Source organism: Elgaria multicarinata, chromosome 5 (genome assembly GCF_023053635.1).
Source record: "Elgaria multicarinata webbii isolate HBS135686 ecotype San Diego chromosome 5, rElgMul1.1.pri, whole genome shotgun sequence".
NCBI classification, from domain to species: Eukaryota; Metazoa; Chordata; class Lepidosauria; order Squamata; family Anguidae; genus Elgaria; species Elgaria multicarinata.
The window spans coordinates 33,453,042-33,469,799 of record NC_086175.1 but is presented as its reverse complement, the minus strand read 5'-3'; the positions used below and the strand labels follow the sequence as shown (position 1 = coordinate 33,469,799).

Sequence of the window (16,758 nt, the reverse complement as noted above, 5' to 3'; positions counted from 1 at the left end):
ACTCTGATAATCCATGGTCTGCAGAATGAGTTATTTAACCCATCGTGGGTTATCGTGTTTTGTTGCAGCCACAGTCAGTTATTTTGGTCACCTACAGAGTCGTTTGGCAAGAGTGGTCAAAACCGCTTGCTCTGCTCTCCTCCAGCCGACAGATCTCTGTTTCCATGATAGCCTAGCAACTAATTGTGCTTGTAGCCCAACCCCACCCTACTCTTTCCCGACAGTGCACTCTGCAACCTCCCCAAGTGCCAGACACTGTCTTGGTCAGGCAGAGGCAGCTGTGCTGGGTTGTCATTTTGCCTTGTGTGCATCCTTGCCAGGAGATGCTGTGTATGAAGTTTTGTCCCTCTCCTGCAAACATCTAGGGTGTTATAGCCGCCACACCTGTTTTTGGTGAAAAGGTGCTTTCGCATGTGTGGCTTTGTCAGTGTGCAGGATTTTCAGTGGGCCTCATGCACATCCCTGCTAGGGGAGACTGTGTATAAAATTTGGGCCCAATCTTGCAAACTTCCAAGGGCCCCCTCTTTTTGGTGCACCCAAGGTTTTTGCTCTTTTGTGTGTAACCGCGCAGGGTTTTGGTTGTGCATTGGGCGTCTCCTGACTATGGCAGGCGATGTATGAAGTTTAGTCCTGATCCTGCAAATTTCCAAGGGCTTATCCGTTTTTGGTGTACCTGGGGTTTTCACTCCTTTGTGTGTAATTGCATAGGGTTTTGATGCTGTATCAGGTGCCTCCTGGGGGAGGCTGTGTATGAAGTTTGGGCCCTACCCTGCATACTTCCAGCATTTTAAAGCTGTCATTCCCTTGTTGGGGAGATACTAGAAGCGCTGAATTAACGTCTCCCCTCTCACTGGGATATTGTGGAAGGATAAAACCGACTGCTGCGACGGGTGAACCAGTGCCAGTGCTGGGGCGGGAGGACTGCAGCAGGACAGGACAGTAGCTAATTTGTCTGATCATGTGATGGACCACAGCAATTTAGTTTAGCTTATTAACCCATCATGATTTAAAGTGACGTCTGAACACAACCACTTAAGACTTTCCAGAAGCAAGAGTTTTTAGTTAGTGGGCAGAAAAGTGTTTCGCCATAAAAGTAATTGGGTATTCTCTTTGGAATCGTAAATGTTCATTATTTGAGATTTACTTATTGCAGAGTTTGGGTAGAGAACATAATACAAGGTCCCCCAGGTGAAAATGGATGATGCTTGTGTGTAGTGCACTGGGTCCCTTGAAATATGCTTATGCTGATATGCCAGCTGGTCCGTTAGTCAGTAGGAATCTCACAATAATCTCACACCTTATCACTTAAATGATGACTTGAAACGTGAGACTAGAATAGGAGGGCAATGAAAACTGCGAAGTAGATATGAGTAGAAATTGTTCCTTCTGCATGCAGGAATTTACTTTTCTCATGTGATTGGTTTGATTATACAACAAAACTTATTTAATCCCTTGTTTGTCTGAAAATGTCACATTTTTTGAAAAAGGGTTAAAAAGAAATGTGCTATTTATGGCATCATTTGTATTTTAAATATGTCCTCCTTCGCTTCTCCTTAAGTATGTCCTTCTCCAAATTTTTCATGTGTCGTTACATACAAATGTAAGATGAAAGATACAAAACCTAGCCATTTTTTCTAATGATATGAAATAATGATTAGAATTTCTATCACTCTTTATGGAATTTTGTCTACATTAACAGGATACAAAATTATGGATAATAATGGAATACCTTGGTGGAGGTTCAGCTCTTGACCTTGTAAGTAATCAGATTTTATTGTATTTAAATATTCATAATTCATCTGAATTTGTAAATGATTGTTCTTGTAAACATGATGGCAACAGGAATGCAAGCTTCAGAAATGTATGGCAACTAATAAGGAAGTGAAATAATATACTTGAAGCATTAAAACATGATTGGCACAACTGTGTAGAAAATTTATTCTGCTGCTTGTGTAATAAATGGCAGCAGTTCTACCAGCCGAGAGGCTACTTCTCTGGAAGAGGCTGCATCTTTGAAAAGCAAAGGAGATGTTTGTAGGATTATGGGTTTGAATTACAGCTTCCATCATCCCTGGTGGAACATGGCAATGACTGGGGATGATGTTATTTGCAGTCCAACCTTCACAATCCCAGATAGAAGCAGATACCACAATATCAAGGCACTAGAAGTGTCTCCTTTGCTTTTCAAAGAAGCAAATGTGGGAGAAGAGAAGGCTAGCTGTCCTGTCCTAGGAGGAGCTGCCACATTGCTGTCCGTTACCCCTGAGGTAGGTCCCTCCCCCTCGGATGAGCTCCCCCTCGGGATTCGGATGAGCTGGGAGGTGATGGGTACATGAGCTGAATTGGGGAAGGTGGTCTACTTCAGGCAGGCTACTTTGCCCGCACCACAACTCTACTTGCAGAAATGGAGCAGGAGAGGTAGCCTATATGACAATGGGCAACAAGCCCCCCAAAGATGTTTTTGTAGTTTGTGAAGTTGCTTATGTATCTAGTTCTTCTCTCCTCTGCATGGTTATCCTATTTAATATCTATCTAATAAGTATACTTTCTGCATCACTTAAATTCCTAGAGAGCATTAGGAAAACTATAAATAAAGGTAGAAGAAAACAAGACATAAAATAATGGACTTTTTTTCATAAACTCAAGATTTATCTTCTGTATTTATGTGGCATTTTTTCCTGAAAATAATCAGTTGTGTTTCTTCTAGTTAGAACCAGGCTCTCTTGATGAAATCCAGATTGCTACGATATTAAGAGAGATTCTGAAAGGACTTGATTACTTGCATTCAGAAAAGAAAATTCATAGAGATATTAAAGGTAAAACTGTAGGGTCTTTGTTAATATTTTAAACTTTTCAAGCTTAAATATTCAACCTGCACATTTCGTTTAAAAAATATTTTCCAGCTGCTAATGTGCTGCTCTCTGAACAAGGTGAAGTCAAATTAGCAGATTTTGGTGTCGCTGGACAATTAACTGATACACAAATCAAGCGAAACACCTTTGTGGGTACACCATTTTGGATGGCGCCAGAAGTAATAAAGCAGTCAGCTTATGATTCAAAGGTAAGATTAATGATCTACTTAAAAATTTCTGGCACTACCCTGAACCCCATGCCTGGACCCCATTTGCATGGCCATTATTCCTCACGCAAGTGCTTAGTTAGAATAGTTTTCCCCGCCAGAGAAATTGTCAACATATTTCAATATTGTAAACATAAGAAGTAGATTGCTCACATTTAATGTTTACTCTGTTTATTTTTAATACGTAAAATTAAGATACAGAGAAGGATGTTCTTGTTGGTAAATGGTCAATACATTGAAGGAAAGATTTCAGTTGGTTTCTGGGGATGGTTTCCAGATGCCTTTCTTACTGTAAGATTCCTTGTGTGTTACAGGCAGACATCTGGTCACTGGGCATAACAGCCATAGAACTTGCAAAAGGTGAGCCACCACATTCAGAACTACATCCAATGAAGGTTTTATTCCTGATTCCAAAGAACAATCCGCCAACATTAGAAGGAAACTACAGTAAACCTCTAAAGGAGTTTGTTGAGGCTTGCTTGAACAAGGACCCAAGCTTTGTAAGTTATTTTGTTCCCCCACCCCTTCATTGTTTTGTGGCATTTTGCTTACTTGGAATACATTGAATGGTGTTTGTACTGCATATGCCATTTGAAGTAACAGAAGAACAAAAAAAATGTATTCTGACATTACCCTTATGTTTAATCCTGAAAATATCTGCCTTCCTCTTTTCCTTTTAAGATAAATATGGCAAAAGATTTTATACTAGGTATTTAAGTTAAACAACAAAGTAGTGTTCAAGGGGTTGTAGCAACTCCCGTATGTGGGAAGGTTATAACAACTGGGATTGTTCAGCTTGGAAAAAAGGAGGGTAAGGGGAGACATGATAGAGGTATACAAAAGTATGCATGGTATGGAGAATGTGGATAGGGAGACGTTTTCTCCCTCTCTCATAATACTAGAACCCAGGGTCATCCATGAAGCTGATCAGTGTGAGATTCAGGGCAGATACAATGAAATACTTCTTCATATAGCGGATAGTCAAACCATGGAATTCACTACCACAAAATGAGGTGATGGCCACCAATTGGGATGGCTTAAAAAGGGGGTTAGATATGCACCAGTTACAGGGGAATGTTGGTGGGAGGGTGCTTTTGCACTCATGTTCTGCTTTTTGGTTGCTCAGCAGCAGCTGATGAGTATGCTGCATTAGATGGAACCTTGGTTTGATCTAGGATGGCTCTTCTTATGTAGCAGACAAAGTGATTTTCACCTAAAGTGGTGCAGAGGGTATACGCTCTTCAGGGCCTGTTAAGGGCCTTTCTAGTTTATATCAGTTTCTAATATTTGTTCACACTTTGTCCAGGTTGAGTGTGATATTGATGACAGATTGGAGCTACTTTCACAAAACCATTACAGTGCAATCCTTTGTAGGTCTACTCAGAAGTAACTCCCATTTACTCCAATGGGACCTTCACCCAGGAAGTGTATATAGGATTGCAGCCTTAGCTACATTATCTGGGAACTAAATGTTATTGAGAAATTAGAGAAATTACCTACATTAAAACAAATTTGTTTCTAATCTCTCTGATCCTTCCATATTCCTAGTTGAAAACTTCTGTTGCTGTAGAATTACTTGGTTGGGATGAGGGATTGCAGTCAATGTGCTGCTTACTTTTAGCACCTCTTCCTTTTCTCTCCTTCCATCCTTAGCTGCCTTATCTTCTCTTCTTCATGTTGCCTGAAACGGTATTTTCTGGAAAAGGGAATGAGGAGCTATTGATTGGCAACTAGGGGTCCCCTAACTGTGTTGTACCCTGTGATGTATTGATAAATCCATATCCATAAGTATGAATGAATCTGTACTTGAAAGCTAGTATGGTCCATCTTTCCACTTAAATTATTTTAACTTAAAGCTGTATGCTGGGAAGAAAGAAAAGGAATATAGGAGTAACAAGTCTTCATTAGCCTCAAATCAACTTTTTTTAAAAATACCTTGTCTGATGTCTGTCTGCTGTAACTGCATATGTTTAGTCGCTTGGTAGCTGAAGTGTATTTAGTAAAGAAACTTATTTTTATTTTTAAGAGACCAACGGCAAAAGAACTCCTGAAGCACAAATTTATAATACGAAATGCAAAGAAAACCTCTTATTTGACAGATCTCATTGACAGGCATAAAAGATGGAAGGCTGATCAGAACCATGATAACTCCAGCTCTGAAGAATCAGATGGGTAAGTGTGAGAACAGGGGTGCCCTTGATTAAAATAATAATAAAGGAAAGGAAAGGAACCTCTCTTGCAAGCACTGAGTCATTACTGACTCCTGGAGGGCCGCCGGCTTTCACTGACGTTTTCTTGGCAGGCCTTATAGCGGGGTGGTTTGCCGTTGCCTTCCCCGGCTGTTATTACCTTTCCCCCAGCTAGCTGGGTACTCATTTTACCGACCTCGGAAGGATGGAAGGCTGAGTCGACCCGAGCCGGCTGCCTGAAACTAGCTTCCGCTGGGATCGAACTCAGGCCGTGGGGAGAAACTGCTGCTTTACTGCTCTGCGCCACACGAGGCTCATAAATGTAAATATAAATAATAAAACAAATGCATTAAAACACACTTAAAAACACCACAGTAACAGAAAAGCAACAACATCCAGCCTTACACACCGGCTTATATGCCAAAAGCCTGCTAGAATAAAAAGACCTTTGCTTACCGGTGAAGGGGCAGCAGAGAGGGAGTGAACCGAGCCTCTCTCAACAGGGGAGTTACACAGCCTGGGAGTGGCTACAGGGAAGGCCTTCTTCCGTGTTGCCGCCAAACATGCCTCTGAAGGCAGCAGTCTCAAAAGAAGGGTGTCCCCTGATGATCTTAAGAGCCAGGCAGGCTCCATATGGGAGAAGGCAATCTTTCAGGTGGCCTGGTCCCAAGTCCTATAAGCCTTTATAGGTCATAACTAGCACTTTGAATTCTTCCTGGAAACAGTCCGGTAGCCGGTGATGTTGTTGTAACAAGGGAGTCACATAACCAGCCCTGATCAGCAGATTGGTTTCTCCATTCTGGACGAGCAGTTTTTAAAGGCAACTTCAAAGGTCTGTTATTAGCTATGCTCAACATTAAGCTGCTAAAAGTAGTCTATTTTTAAGAGTATATTTTTAAGTAGTCTATTTGTAATTCCTTTTTTAATACTTTGGATAACCAGGAATACATGTGCTGTGGAGAAGCAGTCAGTGTAATATAAGAGGGGTAATCTGTAACTTGATTGTGTGAAAAGTGTGGGTCAAGAGAATTACAGGGAAACACGGGAGTGTTTCCCTGTGTTATAGGCAATCAGCGAAAAGAGCATTCCACCATGTTAAGGCCGAAATTGGGGGTGGGTCATTCTGACGTTCATAAAATGGAAAATGTTTTACCAATCTTTCTGAAACGGAGACCTACCAGAAAGAAATGCAGGTTTTACATACCCTGCGCATTTCAAGAAGATTGGTGAAATATTGAGGGCAGGATGGCAGTTCAAAGTACCAAAATGGGGAAGACCTCTCTGGCTCAAAATGGCTTTCTATTTCCGGGTGGCAACGATTTTTTTGTTCACTAAAAGCTCTGAATAGGGACCCTTACCCTTCAAACCAGTGGTGGGATCTTGTCCCCCTGTCCTTCTAGTTGGTGGAATGGCTTTTCTTTTTTCAAAATTTGCTTCCATTGTTTTTTAACTATGTGGGTCAAGAGGATACAAGACGTTGCTGTTACTACGCTTTGGAGAACTATAAAATCATGTTTCATTTACTTAGAAGCCCACAACCTGTTGAATGCGCTTTTATAGAACAGTTAAGGGGGTGGTACATGTTCTACCACTCTGCGTATCCCTATGGTTCCACTACAGTTCTGTTGCTGTTCTCTTTATGGAAATGATACAACTAGATGGTTGCCCAGCATCTTCCTAGGTCCTTTTGAAAAGGCAGGCCCCGTTATTAAAGGTGAAGAGCCCCAAAGGCCAACTCATCTCTGATTGCTTAGCAGTGGAGTTTAGATTGTTGTTAATTGCTTGTTTTCCTTCGCTCACAAATATCTTTACAAATGTCAGATTTCATCTTGAACAGACAGATACTATATACTAATAAAAGATCCCAAATAATGATGTTAGAGTAAACTGATATTTGGCAAACTTGCTTAAGTTCACAACAATGTGCACACTTTAGTTTGGTTTGTTATAGACTGTTGAGCTGTATAAAGGTAGAAATGGGCCATGGAGAGGGTTTGTAATATGAGCTTAAAGGAAGTAGTCCATACTCCCAATTATTGGAAGCTCATTTCAGACCACATTTTCTTTCTAATATAACTTAGAAATTTGCTATAAGGTTATTGCTTTAAAATAGTCACGATTGAGTTTGCCAACTTTGTATTATTGTTAATAAGCTGAGTGAAACCATTTTGTAATAATTCCTAAACGTATTTGTGTTAAGTGAAACAGATGGCCAAGCCTCAGGTGGCAGCGATTCAGGTGACTGGATATTTACAATCCGAGAGAAAGATCCCAAGAATCTAGAGAACGGAGCTACACAACTACACGAATGGGAAAGAAACAAGGTATTCTTTATATTAGAGACATTTCAGGAAACAAGAAGCCATAATATTTTAAATAGTAATATGTGTTTTTCAGTTTTGATTGTCATAATGTGAAGTCTGTTCTGAGTTGTGCACATTTTGTGTCTCTATGCACATTTAAAATTCTAATGTCCAAATAATGTGCCACCTACTAAGTCTACAGAAATTGCCCTGAAATGAATGGTAGCAATGCAGCGTTAACACTGGTAGGTTGTTGCACGTCTTAATATAAATATACATAGCTGTGCAACTTCTGTAATTTAACTGCAGTGGTGCACATCTTTTGTCAAAAGTTACCCTGTTCGTTGCAAGTGGGGACCGACGTAGCCCCCTATGTACTAATTAGTAATCTTTTGGAGAATGGATTGTTACCAAATTAGGGATGGAATCCAAAGAAATGTGAGGCTGCTTCTCTGCAGTCACCACAACATTTTGGATTCCTTTTGCCATGTGAAAAGCCATTCAAGAAGTTCAAAGGAATCACTTGTTCAGCATCTGACATGGTGTGAGGAGTTGCAGATGGAGGCAAAAATCAGCAAACTGCACGTTGCCCTTGGGATCCCATGTTAGGGTGTACTGAAGCAGCTATCTTTCTATTGGCTGAAATGCCTTCTAATAAGTTGGGTATGTGAGAAGTTCTCAATGCTGTCCCTACAGGTACCCTCTCTTCCCAAATCTGTACCACATAACAGTGTTGACAGTGATAGCATTGGTAGCAGTAGTTACTGTAGCATTACAGTATTGTTGATGTATATTCCTGAGTTGGCATGTGGCCCTGGTGCAGCAGTCGTGTGCCATCCTCAAAGTTTATTTGCTGGTTCACTAGCGTGACAAAGTCTGCATGCACATGTTTTCATGTAATTACTTTCCATGCTTTGTTTCTCATTCTTGTTAATAGTAAACCAACTTCAATCAGATATACATAATTGAATTGATTTGATAACGTAGTTAGGATTCTAAAATGCACTTTGCTACACAAATAGTTTAGTTGCTTATAACACATTTATTTAGAATGACTGCATTTTTGGGGGGGGTAGTATAATTATTTGGTAGATAATGTATTCAGGGAGCCCAGCTTCTTAGAACTCTTATTCCACCTTAACAGTGTTAATTTAAAAGTTACATTAATGGATACTGCGGAGACATGCATTTGGATGTTGAAAAATAATTGCAAGTCATTTGGCTGTCTTGTTAATATATGTATTTTCACTCTATTGTGGAATTCTTTACCTTTCTGTCTTTTAAGGAAAATACCATTCAGAGGCGGCCTTTGTCTCGGTGCTTATCTACAATTATATCACCATTATTCACAGAGGTAACTTATTTATTGTCATCAGTTTAGAGGTTGTATGGAAATGATGGAGGAAAAGAACGAAAACTAATGCAAGTAGGCTTGCTCTTATAAGAGCATATATCAAATAAGCTGAATGATGTTTGAAAAGAGAACTTGTTTAGTTGTATTATTTTTATCACTTCATATTGGAACAGTAGTAGTAATAGTATGCATATAGCGCTTCCAGATGTTCAAAGGGTTTCTCATGCATTATCTTGTCCTTGCAATAGATCTGTAAGAGAGATCATTACTATTTTTCCTTTATAAGAGATGGGAAGTTGGGAATGAGAGAAAGCGGCTTGTTTAAGTGAGTTCATGCCAGAGGCATAATTCAAATTATGACTTTCTGATTCAGTATGTTACACACAATGGCAGCTTTCTTCACCCCAGTGCCCTCCAGGTGATTTGGACTACAGCTCCCAGCATTCGTGACCATTGGCCATGTTGGCTGGGGCTGCTGGCAGTTGAAGTCCAAAACATCTGTTTTGGGGAAGGCTTTACTATGGTAATAGCAGGAATAGACCTGCCATCGTTGAAGTGTTATGCTCCCCTTCCCCTGTAGGGGGAGGTGGGAGTACACAAGACAGCATGTAGTTGCTTAGAAAAGGAGATCCGTCAGTATTTTAGCCTTTAGCTCCTTTAAGGCTAGAAAATGGGTAGAGAGCCATTTGTGCAAGCACCATTGTGAAAGTTTGCACTTTCCTTGATGTGGGAATAAAACCCTACTGGATGGCTCTTGGTGGGAAACCATACTGTGATGGCTGTCACGGACAGGTTCTGTCATTAAAGTACTGTGTGGGTGTGGGTGTGCTGATTTTCCACAGACAGAAATGCAGTGCTGTGATGACGGCATTTGTTGCTTCTTCCTTCCCTTCCCTCTATTCTCTACTTCTTTTCTGGCATTAAGACCCAAAGAGAACGGGGGTGTGGGGGGATACTGGCAGCTGTTGATAATGCCACATGAGAAAGCTTACAATAATGGCAGTTGCTATAGTATAGCCTGCATTTTCCCTATCACTGTTGTAGGGAGAGTGAGGAGTGTGAATGAAGCCAACTACCCCTGTCACACACATATGCAACTTTTATTTTACTGTTATTAAACTGCTGACCATGCTGAACTTTTAATATCGAGTGGGAAATCAATAGATGTAAACCATGAACAGAATTTCCATTATGAAAAGATAACCTTTAAACATCTTTCTGTTGCTCATGATAGGAAAATTTTACTTTCACATTTAATAATCTTTCCACAGGCATGATCCTGTTGTTTGAGGGCAGCTTTTATTGCAAATTTTTGTTTAATTTTTAAAATGTTAGTGGGATGTAGTGCAAATTCCTAGCATGCCTGTTGACTCACTAGATATGTTTCATTGCAGCTGGATCCAATTGCTTTCCCTTTTCTGGCATAGCAGCCTCCCTGTGTTGGCACACAAACCACATCTGCAACTTCCCAGTGCTTTTAAGAGGAGCTTGTAATGCAGGGAAAGTGGTGGTGCAGGGTGCAGGATGGGAGAGGCTGTTGTGTTAAAAATAAAGGAAATGGCTCTGTTTCATTTAGCTTTATAGCATGCATGCTCGGAATTATGATTGTTAAATCCTAGAGTTGCCAAGTTAAAGCCTTACTCTTGCCTAAAGTTTCATCAGAGATTCATATTTTTCTTAGTTGGATTCACTTGATGAGATAATATAATCGGAGTGTATTATATGGTTTGTTTTTATTTTATACACCCCTATACAGTCTCTGAACCTAAAGTGCAGTGCTTGATTTATTTTTTACACTTACGAGCCATTATATTGCATAACTATGTCAGATTGTTACATAACTAATATCCTTTTTAATTGTTTAGCTGAAAGAGAGAAGTCAAGCTTCTGGAGGGAACATGGGATCCATAGAAGAACTGAGAGAGGCTATTTATTTAGCTGAAGAAGCATGTCCGGGCATTTCAGATACCATGGTGACAGAGCTTGTGCAGAGGCTTCAGAGGTATATAGTAAATAACATTTAGACATAGAGGAGACTTCTGCAGAAATGTATATATTTTTCATAAAAGTTTTATTTTTATGAAGTTTAATAACTTCCAAGGGTGTTCTGGGTGGGGTGGGGTGCGGGTGGGTGGGTGGGTGAGAGAGAGAGGTTTAATATAGAACCCTCCTCCCTTGAAAACCCTGGTAAATAATATAGCCTAAAAGCAATTGGAGACCCGGACGATGAGTTGAGAGAAAGAAACCATAATGGCTTCAACTATCTGTCAGGGATGCTTTAGGGTGAATATTAAGTGGAGAAAAGGCATAATTACAATAAATGAGTTTGAAGGAATCTGGAAACAGTTCCTAATATTTGTGTTTACTAAGGGAAGTGGGAAACCGCCAGCAGAAGAAACGATAAGATTTTGGAATCAGGAATAGATCCCGAGGTGGGGGGTGCACTTTTATGTTAAGAATGATTATGCTGTGGTATGATATTTTATAGTTAATATCTATTCAACATATATGTATTCAATATCTATTTAGTATGTATGTAGTAGTTGTTTGATTTTTTTTTATTATTGTAATGTTGTATGTATAATTAATGTAGAAAAAAAAAGGTCTTACTTGAAATAGTCTTTATAAAACTTCCTAACTACAGCAATTGAAGCAGCTGTGTTATTGACTCTACAAAATATTTTGAAAATGTTTTTTGATTTTAAGAGACTCGTTTTTTTCTCCATTCAGGTATTCAGTAACTGGAGGAAACACATCATCCCACTGAAGTCCTTATCATGACATTTTCTGCTTCAGTGGGGCTCCTGTCTGCACCTCTTCTAATGTTGGTCTCCAACTGTTGGACAGTGGGGTGCTTCAGTGTATGGACATTCCTGAAGGTGCAGCAACAGAAGTGGGTGTCTTAGCAAGGGCATTGTTTCCAGCTCTGTATAGTTTTTTTAAAAAACAATAATGCACATATTCAAAGGAGGTATCTTTTTAAATTTCTGAGATGTATATTTAGGATTGCAGTTAGGAAACTAAAGCTATTGTGAAATCTCAGGTATCTTGCTTTAAGTCATTGGCCTTCACCTAATGGATCCAGATCAATAAGTGTTTTGTGTCTCAACCTACAGTGGGTGCACTAGTGGCACTGCCACCATTTTCTTCATTTTAGGGTTTTATTTTAATAAAAAGAGAAAGATGGGAAGAGAAATGGAAGGTGAAATTAACTGGGTACCATATTTCAGGTTAGGATTTAAGATGGATCTTGGGTCTGAAAAGGTTGGAGGCAACTGCTTTAAGTTGATGAATCTGTGAATTGGAAAATGTACTATTGGCTCTCTGTACAGATTTGTGTATAGTCACTTTTTTTACTGAAATCTGCCCAATGTGCATATGGAATCCTTCTGTACAAATTGCCAAGTGCTTCTGTAGATGATACTAGTGAGGTAAATATTTTGGCAGATCACAACTGATTATTGGCTTGGCTTTGTTATTATGAAAATTTTGAATTGTATGGCAACAGGTTTGGCTTGACCTTGTATTTACAGGTCAAAATAATTAAAGCTGTGCTATAAAATCTTGTTTGTACCTCAGATGCAGAATTTCCTCTTCTTTTGTTACACAGTGGTGTTCTTTGTATTAATCTAATGTTGGGTCTGTAATCATGGTACGACATTGATTATTTTAATTTACTGCATCATCTTGTTTAAAGTTCTCTAATTTTTGTTTTCTTTAGTAGTTTTATATGTGTTAAAATTGTGCCAATCCAAAGTTTGAATTCACTTTTACTAGTTTTATTTGAAACTACTTTGTAAAATCTTAACATCTCATGTAACTAAATTAAAGAACAATTCTCTTCTGAAATACCTCCTAGAAATCCTGGCTGAATAACGGCAATTTTTATAGAGACTGGTCTTTAAATTGATTGAAAAGATACCATGCTGTTATGTATATGAAAACCTTTAATCACAATCACTAAGATAAAATTTTGGTTTTAACTTGATATCCAATATCCTTTGTTGGGTTGAGGTAGAGGGGAGAAATACATAAAATGTCATCAACATTTAAAATGGAAATTCTCACTGTTGTGGTTTTAGTTAAATATCTTTATATATGGTTGTTGCATATCTTTGTGGTTCGTCTTTTGAACTTTCTCTTCTGTTGGAAAGAATTAGTCTCTTTTCTAGTGGCAGGACACATTTTATTAATATGGTATAATTATCTGATTGGTAACCAATTTGGATTTTTCTTAAAAAAAACTCCTGGAGGTGAATGGAGTATACAATTGAAAATGTATAGTTAAATTATAAAGATATGATTTACTTAGAGTTATTAAAAGGAACTTGTTCTTTCTCATAGAAGCGCACATTTTCGTCATTTACCTTGAGTGAACGGAATATCTTTAAGTTTTCAACAAAAATGAAATACAACTTAAAAGTCAAACTTATTCCGGAGATCTTACCCTTTTGAGCCAAAACATTCACGATCAAACCTTGAGTGAGGATTTTCTTCGTGACATTCTTTTGCTAAAAGCATAGAAACGGGCTAAGGATGTGTAGACATATAATGTCAGTGGTCAGATGTGCTGCCAGTATTTGTATCAAACAATACCCTCCTTAGAGCAGAGCATAGGGTTGATTGAGGCCACCCACCCACCCTTGCAGTTTTTAAAGTTTTAAGACAAGAAATCCACTTTTTAAAAGTGCTAAATACATGGTTAAGCAGATAATCATGCAGTTGGGGGTGGGGTGGGGTATATGGATGGGATACGTAGTGACATGAACAGCTTTCAGTCTGCTGACTGGATGTACAGAATTGAGGGAGAGTTTACCATTCTTGTTTTCAGGTATGTCTGTATGTAGCCTAATGGCATGTTCCAAACAGATTGTAGAAATTCTTTAGTAATGATCAATTGCTGTAAGAATAAAAATGGGAATTCCCTTCAGTTCGAGATTTCTTACATGAGAGGCAGAAAACTCAGTTTTGAGGATTTGGCCATTAGTCCACAAGAGAGAACTGTGCTCTAAAATTAAAATTTGAATTATTATGCTTTTGGTGCTATTTACATAATTCAACAGATTTCAGATATATCTTGTATAAAGGTAGGTTTTAAGAAATGTTGAGTTGGTTAAAACATGCAACAAATTTGCATCCTTATCCTATGTATGTTTACTCAAGCCTCACATTGAATTCAATTTACTCCCAAGTACTTAGGATTGCAGAACAATAATTCATTGTTTGTTATAGGGGATTATGTAAATGACTTCCTGAAAGTAAAATTACCATTCTTTCCTGTTGTAAATTCCAAACACTTAATTCCAAAGCTGTTACATTCAAATTCAAATCACTTAACTCCAAAGCATTTTTTTTCTATAGAGATTTTTATTTTGGCCTTTTAAAATCAGTGTTTATGATCCTTTAAATACTATTTTAGAACTGTCCTCTTCTAGGAAAATGCATAATTGTGCATAATGTAGCTAATGCAGCTTTTTGTCCCTTGACTAAGATGAGGGTTCTGTCTTAAATATTTTTGCTAGGGAGCACCAAACCTTTCCATATAGATTTGGAGACATTTCCCATATCCCATATTCAAGATTTACCATAATGAAGGTGCTAAGTAAGCTATAAAAATAAACCACATCTTTCAAACTAGAAAGACTTCCTATTTATGTGTGTCAGGTCACGTTTCAAGTATTTAGTTAGAAATCTATTTCTATTGCAGTTAACACTCCCGTAATTGAGCTAGAAGGTAGATGGCTGTTGTGTTGGTGCACAGAAGACCTGCTAAAATAGTGAAAGTTGCTCCTATTTTCTCCCTCCTAGGTGCCATGGACTTTTCAGTTCCTCAGTAGTTGGTTGTCTTGGGAGTTGCACTTGGTCTTGTTTTCATGTAGCATTTTGTAATTTTGGTACCTTGCAGCACTGATATTTTTGTAACCGTTTTAGGACTGCGGTTCAAATGTTTGTGTTCCCAGTAATACCCTACATGCACCATAGCAGACAGTGGGATTGTAGACCCATCTCTGCATATAGGTAAGGAATATACAAATGGATAAATGCTTAATTAACCTGATTGCCACTTCTGTTCTCCCTCTCCCCCTGCCCCACACCCATTTTGAAGAGGAAGGATCATGGCAGCTGGGTTGGTGCATGATGTGCCTTGCCATGTGTAGGTAGTTGGCAGAAGCAGAAACATCTGAACTGGCCCTTATAATTTTCTTCTGGATTTGCTACAAATGCACAATAAAGTGGTAAAAGCAACATCTTGTGGCATCTTAGATTTATTGTCACAGAGGTTTTATGGGATAGGGTCCACTTCATTTATATGATGAAATGCTATTAGTTAGCAGATCCACACACACACACACACATACACACACACACACACACACACACACACACATATATATATATATATATATATGAGAAAAACTGTAACCAGTGGGGCTGAAAGGCCATGAAATGTAAGCGGTAGCTATAGCTTGCAAAACAAGTAGTAGGACTTCTAGCTTTTTAGATTATGCACAAATATACCTGGCTCTGTTGTGTAATGTCCTTTTGGCCCCATTGGTTAGTTTTTCCTTCTGTACTTATGAGTGCATGCACATGTATGCTCCCCACCCACCCCAAATAACAATTCATGCATTGATGTAGTGGAAGTCCAATGATGTGAAGAGGAAATCTTTCCACTTCTAAAAATGTATTGTTTCATAAAATTAATTTACAACGTAATACATTGATAATGCACTAGTCAATTAGGCAGTTTCAGAGTTGTTAACTTGCTTTCAGTGGCTACTCCTGGTTAAAGGATGCATGCATATATAATACATAGCTCTTTGGATGCTTTCAGTGCCTTCATTTCCCCCACTAAAATGTAAACCATATAAGGTGCTTTATGCTGTTAAGTAATGTTTTAAAAATGTATATTTATTGGAATACCTATACATATTTTAAGTAAAGCTTTGCATTTGTTTTAATATAACATTTAAACCCTGTTATGTTTCCTTTATCTCCCCACCCCCCAATATCAAATATTTCAGTTCAACTATATTTGGCTATTGGAATTTTTTTGGGATATTTATAAAGTCTCATGGGTTGGATACAGGATCTGCCTTCTGTGGACAGAAGGGCTCCACACTCAGGTGTGTCTGCCTGATTTTTAGGAATTACTCTACACGCATGCACACACACACACACACACACACACACACACACACACACACACTGCACTACAGTTCACCCCATTCAGCAGGGTCTCCCAACCCTCTGTGTAACATTTTCAGTAGGCTGGAGGGGTGTTTATGTAGAGGAGGCAAAGAAGTGCTTTCACCAGCCTAGTTGCACATGCCTAAAACTGAATACAATCCCATAGATTTAGAGTGAATCATGTCAAAAGCAGATCCCAATAAATTTAGGGTATTGGAAAATTCTCCAGAAAATTTTCTGGAAAACTTTCCCATTTAGTCTTTCAATAAATCACATCACTGATATAGTCCACAATACATCTATTAAGATGCCACAAGACTCTGTTTTTGCTGTAATATGTTAAGACAGCTTTCCAATGCAGTCTATTACAATGAAGGAAAAGTATAATTAAACATTCACTAACAGTACAATTCTATCTGTGTCTACTCAGAAGTAAGTCCTCTTGAGTTTAATGGGGCTTATTCCCTAGTACATGTATAAGATTGCAACCTAAAGGTCTTTGAATATGAATTTACTTTATGCGGAAGGCAGAACTTAACATATCAGTCTATATGTCTTATCCAGTATCATATACTAAGGACATATTGCCTATAAGGAGCAACCACTTATCTGAGGAATTTGCAGTATCTTGGTCAAATATAA

The 16,758-nt window shown here is 38.6% G+C and overlaps 1 protein-coding gene across 2 annotated transcripts in view; it reads left to right on the top strand.

Moving 5' to 3' along the window:
* STK24 (serine/threonine kinase 24) overlaps positions 1–12,774 on the top strand; it is a 30,272-nt gene extending 17,498 nt beyond the window's left edge. The window contains exons 3-11 of one of the 2 annotated variants that reach the window (XM_063126081.1): positions 1,700–1,756; positions 2,708–2,816; positions 2,931–3,061; positions 3,394–3,579; positions 5,106–5,251; positions 7,469–7,592; positions 8,857–8,925; positions 10,791–10,927; positions 11,656–12,774. In XM_063126081.1, the coding sequence (XP_062982151.1) occupies positions 1,700–1,756; positions 2,708–2,816; positions 2,931–3,061; positions 3,394–3,579; positions 5,106–5,251; positions 7,469–7,592; positions 8,857–8,925; positions 10,791–10,927; positions 11,656–11,692 (996 nt within the window). In that variant the 3' untranslated portion in view covers positions 11,693–12,774. Of the gene's footprint in view, positions 1–1,699; positions 1,757–2,707; positions 2,817–2,903; positions 3,062–3,393; positions 3,580–5,105; positions 5,252–7,468; positions 7,593–8,856; positions 8,926–10,790; positions 10,928–11,655 lie in introns of both variants that reach the window. The other variant, XM_063126080.1, reaches the window with a different exon arrangement.
* The last annotated feature ends 3,984 nt before the right edge of the window (positions 12,775–16,758 follow it).